This window comes from Aplysia californica, unplaced genomic scaffold (genome assembly GCF_000002075.1).
Source record: "Aplysia californica isolate F4 #8 unplaced genomic scaffold, AplCal3.0 scaffold00636, whole genome shotgun sequence".
Classification (NCBI taxonomy): domain Eukaryota; kingdom Metazoa; phylum Mollusca; class Gastropoda; order Aplysiida; family Aplysiidae; genus Aplysia; species Aplysia californica.
Window position 1 is genome coordinate 303,521 of NW_004797906.1, and position 10,431 is coordinate 313,951.

The following is a 10,431-nucleotide window of genomic DNA, read 5'->3' on the forward strand; positions in this document are numbered from 1 at the left end:
AGTAGGAAACATATTATTTAAGAATCCACCAATTTCATTACGTTAGAAATTCTGTTGCCAAAAAAGAAGCCAGCAAGCCCCGCACATCCATGAGTAGAAATAAAGCTTTTAAATGCTCGAAATATTGCAAACTTTTCTCTGCCAGAATTAGTCTCATTGGCCACAGCAGAAGCCATAAGTCATCTTGACCTTTAATTCTTTTATTTCTCTTTGAGAAATATTTTCCTCTGCAGATGCATTGGTCATCATTGCCAGACATTGATGGACGAACTATTATTTAAATTATTATTATCATTCTATTTCAACAAGTCACCACAAAAATGCCAGCTCATCCTCTAAGTGTTCTGCAAGTCTGCACCAGTCTCATCTTGACTTGAGCGTCTTACGAACACATTTCTGTCGCATGTCTGCAATCTTGGAGCGTGGCATGGAGCCGGTGACTGAAAAAATGTTCTGCGGATGGAAAAAAAAAGCCCACAAAGCTTGAGGAAACCACTTCAGAAATGGACTAACAGAAAAACAATGGAGTTTTCGTTTGTTTTAGTAAGAGTTTTACAGCACTTGCAAATCAATAAGGCCACATATAAGAGCCGAAAATTTAGAGGTGTTACAAGACAGTAACAAACATAAAAAAGAAGGAAGAGAGATAAAGATGATAGAAGTTTGATAGGAAGAAAGGAGCAAACCACACTAGACCACTGGCTATACAGATGTTTATTATGTCCCCCCCCCCCCCCCCACACACACACCCATTAAACACCATTTTCGTCATTTAGCAAACAGGCAGGCTTCAACTGTCTGTTGTGAAAATGTAATGGACTACAATAGTCTTGTGAAAAGTTTATGCACCACATGTTTGCAGTTTCTCTTCATTAAATCGTTATTGTAATAGTTGTCTCTGTTCTATAGGCCTGTCTGTTTCAGATTGATACTGTTCAGACTGATCCTCTGAAAGACACTGAATAATTCCTTCATCAAATTTCAGCAACTCCAATCTTATTGAAATCAATAATTCATCTGATATTTCACTGTCATGGTCAACAACCTGGGCTTAGAAGGATACAACATCCTAGCAGAAAGGCTGAGGAGATACTCCATAAAAATTATACCTTCCCAAAAGGGAATCAAATATGGATCTCTAGCATGAGATGGTGAAGTGTGTACCTGCCACAACACAGACGCCAGTACCTGTCCCCAGGGTTTTATGCAGCACGCATAATTTAGTAAAATTTGATCATTTTTTGCATAATTTCAGATTATTTTCATTTATCATTCTTTGTTAAAATGTACAGAATAGCATAATTTCCCATTTTTGGGCTCAGTTTGCATAATTTCAGAAACTTCTTTTTGCATAAACAGCGGGGAAAGCTAAGTACATCTCTCTCTCTCTCTCTCTCTCTCTCTCTCTCTCTCTCTCTCTCTCTCTCTCCCCACCTGGATAAATGTGTGACAGTCGAGGGTCAGAGGGTCTTTGACGATGTCTCGGAACACGTCCATGGCCTGTGGGAAGTTGGTGCACTGCAGGAGACGGTCTTTGTTGACGGTGATCAAGGTCAAGGCCACACGCAGGAGAATCTTGGAGCCCTCCAGGAAGAGACAGTCCCAGATCCGCAGAACAGTCTGAGGGGGAGGGGGGAGGGAGTGATTGCGTGTAGGAGTAAAGAATTATACATTTGTCTGTCTCCGCAGTTTTATGCAAAAAAAATTCTGAAATTATGCAGACTGAACCCAAAAATGTGAAATTATGCGATTCTGTTAATTTTAACAAAGAATGATAAAGGAAAATAATCAGAAATTATGCAAAAAAATGATCAAATTTTGCCAAATTATGCGGGGTGCATAAAACCCGGGGGACAGATGTGTGTCACGACGTGGTGGAATCAGGCGCTCGTCCATTTTGGGGCATACGGGGTTATTGGTATCATCTTAAGGCCTGTTCATTTGCTTTGCTTTTTGCTAAAAAAAAATATCCATCTATGATGAACAGAAGTCAAAATATTTGTGATTGAAGGATGTCAGGGTCAGCTGGTTTCAGAAGTAAAATTAGCGAGAAAATGGCCACCAAAGTTTGGTAATTACCATCACTTGAGAGTCCTTGGAAACTGAAAGATGACATTTTTTGTGCCTTTAATCAATGTTGTTGTTTTTTTAATCCACACATAAATGTGTTTTTAAATGGATAGAAAAGGTGTTGAGCGAATAAAAGAAAATTAGAAAAAAATTGCCTTACGGCAAGAAAAAGGCCAGTTTCTTTGATTTCATTAGTTCGAAGAGAGCCTGATTTCACCACAATGCCTCACATTTTTCAAACAGATATTTTAGTTTTAGTTTTAGTAGAGGTTTTACGGCACTCACAACTGCATAAGGTCATATATCAGCGCCATAAGATTAGAGGTGTTACAAGAGAGTAATTAACAAACTTAAAAAAAGAAGAAGGGGAGATAAGGACGATAGATGTTTGATAGGAAAGAAGAAACAAACCACACCAGAGCACCCGCCAACCATCCACTAACAGATATTTTACTAAAATACAGCTCTATAAAGCAATTTTTCAATGAGTTAATGAGTTTCTGACTTAAATACCGATATGTAATGAATTAATGGGTGAACATGTTTATAGCTAAAATCAATCAATTAATCAATGACTAAACGATTTAATTATCATTACCATTATTATTGATACTTGTATTACTATTACTATAATTACTATAAGTAGCCTATTCATACAATTCTTCTTCTTCTTCTTCTTCTTCTTCTTCTTCTTCTTCTTCTTCTTCTTCTTCTTCTTCTTCTTCTTCTTCTTCTTCTTCATCTCCTTCACCTCCTTCTTCTTCTTTTTTTTTTCATTTTCTTCTTTTCTTTCTTCTTTTTCTGTCTTCTTCTTCTTCTTCTTACCATCAGGACATACCAGGACCCTCACGCATACCCCCCATACTGTGGGTGGTTGGCAGGTGCTCTGGTGTGGTTTGCTTCTTCTTTCCTATTTAACATCTATCGTCCTTATCTCCCCTTCTTCTTTTTTATATTTGTTACTCTCTTGTAACACCTCTAATCTTCTGACGCTCATATGACCTTATGCAGTTGAGAGCATCGTAAAACCTCAAATAAAACTTACAAAATGCATACCCCCCACCCCCCATCTCCACACACACACCCCCTCAACGAGCTCACCTCGACCGGCATGACGTCAGCAAAGAGACAGATGAACCACTTCATGCCCACTAGGCTCCACTGGACTCCCAGACCCTCCAGGTGCGCATGCAAAACCGGAAGCTTCCACCTAGGGAGGACAAAAGAGGTTGTAGTTTTAGTAAAAGTTTTACAGTAGATGCAACACAATAAGACACACATAACAAACAGAGCACACTAAAACATACAACTCACAAAATATCTGTCCCCGTCGTTTTATGAAAGAAAAATTCTGAAATTATGCAAACTGAGCTAAAAAATGTGAAATAATACGATTCTGTTAATTTTAACAAACAATGATAAAGGAAAATAATCAGAAATTCTGCAAAAAATGATCAAATTTCGCTAAATTATGCGGGGTGCATAAAACCACGTGGACAGAAATATGTAGAAAACAAACAACACACAAAACATAAAAGACAACACAAGACACATAACAGACAACATACAACACATAAAACACTACACAAAAAACACAAAACATAACACACAACACAAAACACGCAAAATATAGCACACTAAATTTAAACCATAACACACAACACATAACACACAACACAAAACACACAACACAAAACACAAAAATGTAATAGACTACACACAATACAAAACACAAAAACGTAATTGACAACACACAACACAAAACAAAAACGTATAAGACTACACACAACACACAACACAAAATTGTAATAGACAACACACAACACAAAAACATAATAGACTACACACAATGCACAACACAGAAACGTAATAGACAACACACAACACAGAACACAAAAAAGAAATAGACCAAACACAATACACAACGTAATAGACAACACACAACACACAACACACAAAACAAAAACGTAAAAGACTACACACAACACACAACACACAAAACAAAAACGTAAAAGACTACACACAACAGACAACACACAACACACAAAACAAAAACGTAATAGACTACACACAACACACAACACACAACACACAACACACCATACCTGACTATCTCCCCCAACAACTGTTGCTCTGCCTGCACAGCTATCATGTCTGGGGCGTAGTAGTCTGGGGAGGAAACAAGGAAAAACAACAATTTAAAAATAGTAAAAATAATAATAATAATAATAATAATAATAATAATAATAATAATAATATAATTATTATAATTATAATAATAATAATAACAATAATAATAGTAGCAATATTAATAATAATATAATAATATCCATCATTATAACAATAATAATAAAAATCAGAATAACAGCAAGAAGAAGAAGAAGAAGAAGAAGAAGAAGAAGAAGAAGAAGAAGAAGAAGAAGAAGAAGAAGAAGAAGAAGAAAATAAATTATTAATATTGCCGATAAGTTGTGTGGCACCAACTTCCATACAAAGCAGATCTAGATACCATATACCTTAATCTAACTTAAAACAAATTAGTAAGTGCTTGAATGGAGCTTGTTTGACCATAATAATATGTTGCAAAAAAAAATTTGCCGTGAACTCTTATTAAAAGTAAAAAAAAGTACTGTGCAATCTATCCGCAATCATGCCAACGTGAATTTGACAAGGGAAATAATTGTAACAAAACCGGTCTTAGGTATTTCATGTAGAGTTCCCTCCCTTTCACTAATGCTGCCTTTTTCTTGGGCAACACTTGTATTTTCCTTTGGAGGGCGGCTAAAAGGCAAAGATTCACATGTAACAAAACATTTATATGGTCGCTTTTAAACACAAGGGGGTTATCCCGAAAAATGCTGTTTTGAGAAAATCGAAGATAGGCCTAAAGTTTTGGCCCCTTGTTCAGTTTCTTTAAAAGACACGGAGAGTTTTATTGGTAACCAACCAAATATACACACCAATGAAACCAAACTTCTCCCATAGGTAGGGTAACGCCCACTTTTGGTTCAGGTCAAGATTTCTGGAAATTCCTGAAATCTGGGTTAGCCCACTTGTCCGTAAAAGCGACCATATATTATAGTAGGCTAGCAATTAAAATGTACTAAGCCCAACATTTTGCTATTATTTTTTTTTAATGAAGTTTCTTAATGAGTGGTATCAGTTGCATGTGTTCAAGAAATATTTTGTATAAATTCTAAATCTAAATACATGTGTCCTGACGAGTTGGAATCAGACGCTTGTCAATTTTTGGACTGATGTAGTAATTGGTACCATCATAAAACTTGTTTATTTGTTCTGCTTTTGAAGAAAAAATTGACCATCTATCTAGAATGAAAGTCAAGGTATAAAAATTTGTGAATGAAAGAGGTGGGGGTTGCCTGGTGTCAGAGGTAAAATTAGCAAAAAAATGGTATGGTGACTTCTGAAGCTTGAGTGTGTTTACAATTATTATAATAATAATAATTATTATTATTATTATTATTATTATTATTATTATCAATATTATTATTACTAGAGTAATTATTATTATCATTATTATTATTATCATCATTATTATCATTATTATTTGTAATATTATCATTATTATCATTTTTATCATTATAATTATTATGATGATTATGATTATGATTATGATGATGATGATATTATTATTATTTATTATTATTATCATTATCATTTAATTTTTAAATTGTTATTAAAGTCAAAAAACTTTTTTTTTAAAGAGAGAAGCAAACCTGGTAAGACTGTCTGTATGAGGGTGTCCATCAGCCAGAAAGCCTTTTCCTCCGACTTCACAATCAACAACAGCAGCCCCGCTACAAAGTTCATGCCCTGGAGATAATTGCAGAATCAAACGTTTAATTATTTTGTTGTTGTTGTTGTAGTTGCAGTTGACGTTGTTGTTGTCATTGACATTGTTGTTGTTGTTGTTGACGTTGTTGCTGTTGTTTTTATTGGATGCCTCACATGGGATAGTATCCCAAAACTGAAACAGCTGATAAAACAGAGCAGAGGTGATTATTGGAGAGCTACATCCTGCAATGGATGGATAATGCCTATAAGGAAAGAATGAACAAAATACAATCTACTACCAAAGATATTCAGGAATTGAACCTACAATCTTTCAACAACAAGTACCCAACCACCAGACACACAGACACACGTCAAAACTGACCTGGCAGTAACCAATATGTGGGTTGCTTAGCGACACTGCTTCTAGAACATTCTGTAGAGGTTTTCTCAATGAGTTCGGGTCACCGAGTTCGCTGAAGTATACGTTTTCCGGAAATGTTCGGTGAATATCTGAAAATGACAAAGGCATTAAAAAGAAATTTAAAAATAAAAACAGAATATTTTCTGGAAATGCTCAGTGTATATCTGAAAGAGACAAATACATTATAAAATAAATATAAATATAAATAAAAAACAGAACGAACAAAAACAGAACGTTTTCTGAAAATGTTTGTTGAAAGTCTGAAAGAGACACAAAGGCATTCTTCAAACATAAAAGAGAACAAAAAAACAACCCCACAACAAACAGACAAGTGAGAATCTCTCACCTTGATGACACAACAAATAAAGCAGTCATGGAAAAAGAGTTTTTTTTAGTTTAAATAAGAGTTTTACAGCACTTGCAACACAATAAGGTCATGTAAGTGCCGAAGATTAAAGATGTTACAAGACAGTAACAAATAAAAAAAAAAGAAGGAGGAGAGATCAAGACGAGAGATGTCTGGTAGAAAAGAAGGAGCAAACCACACCATAGCACCCCCCTAACCTCCCACCTTTAGAAAAATGAGAGCATCCGAGCAAACAAAAATGAATAACGAACCATGATTGCTGATGTATGTGCTAATGATAGTGACTGTCAAGTTATAACAAACTAGTGAAAATCTCTCAATAACAAATAAACCAATGAAAATTTCTCAATTCCACGTAACAACAAAAATAAATAAAGGGCTTTGTGAGGAGATCAGCTGTCCTCAATACTTTGAATTTGCTCTTTTTTCCCCCTTTCTTGACTGATAGTGGTATCTTTATATAATTCTTCTTTTTTTTTTTTTTCAGAGTTCAAAACATTCTAAAAAAACCTGCTCTATAAACCAATAATCATTATCAACCTCAGGTGCCAGACCTGTGACAGACATCAGCCATCATGGCTCTCCGTTTATGCTCTCGAAAAAGCTACATTATCCTGGTCTTTCCCTGTCACCCATCTGTTTAGGCTCCCAAAGAAGGTTGCTCTTGGCCTACCCCTGCCTTGTTTGCCTTCAATTTTGCCAGTGAGAGCTAGATGTTCAAAACCTTTATATCTATTCAAATAGGGGGTTCATTTATTTTTTTCCTGATTGTTTCTATCAGCGAGTGGCCCACACGGTTCCTGTAAATACTACCTGATTTGATTTCTTTTCTTTCAAAAGATATTTTCAGCAGTCTCCTAAAAAAACAATATTTCTGTTGCTTCTATTCTATTTTCACTGTCTTAAGTGACTGTCCAGCATGTATTGCCACATAGAAGGGTTGGTTGGCCCTACAAATGTCCAGCATTCACAGTCATATAGAAGGGGTGACTATACAAACCAATTAAGAAGTCACGATACCAAAAGCAAAAATGTCAGTTGATAGGAGTGAACAAGGATTTCTTTAAAAAAATAAAAATTAAACACAGAAACAAAAAACCAACAAGAACAAATACAAAACAAAAACACAACAAAACAAAAACAGAAAAAAACAAAAAGCAAAAACGCAAAAACACTCTTAAAAATAATAATAATAAATGACATAATTTATATAGCGCTCAACCCCGATTAAAGTACACAGGCTCTGAGCGCTTTACAATACAGTACAACGTAAAACAGTAACAAAATAAAACGTTGTTTTCTGACTAGTGAAAATTACTCCAAATATTCATCTTATTAATTTAAAAACAGAAAAGACTTCAGGTGACAATTGAATGAATCAAAACATTTGACCTCTCTTAAAGTAGGCCTACTTAGTAAAGCATTCCAGATCTTGGGGCCTTGGTATTCAAATGCCCTTTCACCCATTGTTTTATTAAGTTTCATAGATGGTAAACTAAATTGTAAAAAGTAGGTCTCACCCAGCATGATGGTCTCGGACACGGCCGGGTCTGTGGTCATGTTCTTGAGGGTGCGGAACCTGTCCGGCTCAGCAGCCACTCGTCTGCTCGCTAGGCTCACCTGGAACCACACCTGGCCAGGGGAGGGGGTGGAGTTTTAGTTAGAGTTGGGGTACAGCTTTTTTGTTTTAGTAAGAGTTTTACGGCACTTGCAACACAATAAGGCCACATAAGTGCCGAAGATTACAGATGTTACAAGAGAGTAACAAGCAAAAAAAAAAGGAGGAGAGATCAGGACGAGAGATGTTAGGTAGGAAAGAAGGAGCAAACCACACCAGAGCACCCGCCAACCATCCGCAGCTTTACAGTACTTGCAATGAAATTAGGTTATAACAAAGTGCCCAAGGATAGAGGTGTTACAAGAGAGCAACGAACACAAACAAGAAGGAGGTTCGATAAGGACGATAGATATTTGATAGGAAACAAGGAGCAAGCCAACCTCAGCAAGGAAGAGATTTAGTTTTAGTTAGAGTAGAGTCTTACGGCACTTACAACACAATACAGTCATACAAGTGCCGAAGATTAGAGGTTTTGCAAGAGAGTAACAAACACGAAAACGGAGGAAAGATAAGGACAACAGATGTTGTATAGGGAAAAAAAGAGCAAACCATACCCCAGCAGGGAGGAGGTTTCGTTTAAATAAGAGTACAGTTTTACGGCCCTTACAACACAATTAGGTTATAAAAGTGCCGAAGATTAGAGGTGTTACAAGAAAGTGACAAAACACCCCCAAAAACGGAGGAGGAGAGATAAAGTAGAGGTTTAATAGGAGAGATAAGAGCACCATGCCAGAGCACCCGCCAACCACCCACAGGGGGGGGGGGGGGAACACCAAAATAATAATAATAATAATAATAATAATAATAATAATAATAATAATAATAATAGTAATAGTAATAATAATAATAATAATAATAATAATAATAATAATAATAATAATAATAATAATAACAATAACAATAATAATAATCATCATCATCATTTTTTAAAAATGTTTTAATAATAATAATAATAATAATAATAATAATAATAATACTAATAATAATAATAATAATAATAATAATAATAATAATAATAATAATAATAATAATAATAATAATAATAATAATAATAATAATAATAATGCAAGCAAAAGGCCTTTTTCAACCTATATCATTACTCCAACAGACCCTTGAACACTCTGAAACATTCTGGGTTCTCTGAGAAGCATAGCAGGGGCGAATGGGTGGTTGGCGAGAGCTCTGGTGTGGTTTGCTTCTTCTTTCCTATCAAACATCTATCATCTTTATCTCCCCTACTTCTTTTTTTATATTTGTTGCTCTCTTGTAACACCTCTAATCTTCGGCACTCATATGACCTTATTGTGTTGTAAGTTCCGTAAAATACTATTACTAAAATAGCAGTGCGAGCAGCCGATTAAGCGCTGAAATACTATTAACAAACTGACAAGATCTTTGTTGTTTACCTCTACTTCTTGCTTAGTCTCATTTTCTGTCCCCGAGGTTTTATGCACCCCGCATAATATTTTTAGCATAATTTGATCATTTTTTGCATATTTTCTGATTATTTTCCTTAATCATCCTTTGTTAAAATTAACAGAATCGCATAATTTCACATTTTTGGGCTATTTCATAGTTGTTTTGTTTGTTTGTTGTTTTTTGGTGTGTTTTTTTTTTGGGGGGGGGGGGGGTTGCATAAAACCACGGGGACAGCTAAGCTTGATTCCCGAGTAGAGTCAAACGTTTCTAAGGAGTATCTGTTTACTTTCTTTCTGCTGGAATGTTGTATCCCTATCAGCAACGTTTAGCCCTAGCCAAGCAGGCTGGGCCGGCTTTACATTTTTGCAAGAATCGAATCGTGTTACATACCACAACACAACACATTCCTGACACACTACACATTACTGACACACTACACATTCCTGACACACTACACATTACTGACACACTGCACATTACTGACACACACTGCGTCAAAGGCTCGAGACAATCTGACAGGTATTATTTCAGCTTGCCATTGTTTATTAACCCTATCCGTTCGCCCTGGGGTCATATTTTTGTACCCCCTGGGTTGTATTCTTCACATTTTAGAATACTTCTTGTACTAAGATCTCTTTGAAACTTTCAGTATTGTCTTTCTCAAAAAATCATTTTGACAGACTGCTATGCAAAGCGTACGGATCGGATTAACGAATAAATTTACTCTTTGGAAAGTGGTGG

At 35.6% G+C, this 10,431-nt stretch overlaps 1 protein-coding gene across 2 annotated transcripts in view; it reads right to left on the reverse strand.

Annotated features, from left to right (window-relative positions):
- Nucleotides 1–230: 230 nt before the first annotated feature.
- Nucleotides 231–10,431, reverse strand: part of LOC101855675 (growth hormone-regulated TBC protein 1) — a 50,352-nt gene continuing 40,151 nt past the window's right edge. For both annotated transcript variants that reach the window (XM_005107837.3, XM_035972271.1), the window contains exons 5-11: nucleotides 8,174–8,285; nucleotides 6,248–6,375; nucleotides 5,808–5,904; nucleotides 4,176–4,239; nucleotides 3,172–3,280; nucleotides 1,435–1,620; nucleotides 231–453 (exon numbers count right to left, since the gene is read on the reverse strand). In XM_005107837.3, coding sequence (XP_005107894.1) covers nucleotides 364–453; nucleotides 1,435–1,620; nucleotides 3,172–3,280; nucleotides 4,176–4,239; nucleotides 5,808–5,904; nucleotides 6,248–6,375; nucleotides 8,174–8,285 — 786 coding nt within the window. In that variant the 3' untranslated portion in view covers nucleotides 231–363. The remainder of the gene's footprint in view (nucleotides 454–1,434; nucleotides 1,621–3,171; nucleotides 3,281–4,175; nucleotides 4,240–5,807; nucleotides 5,905–6,247; nucleotides 6,376–8,173; nucleotides 8,286–10,431) is intronic.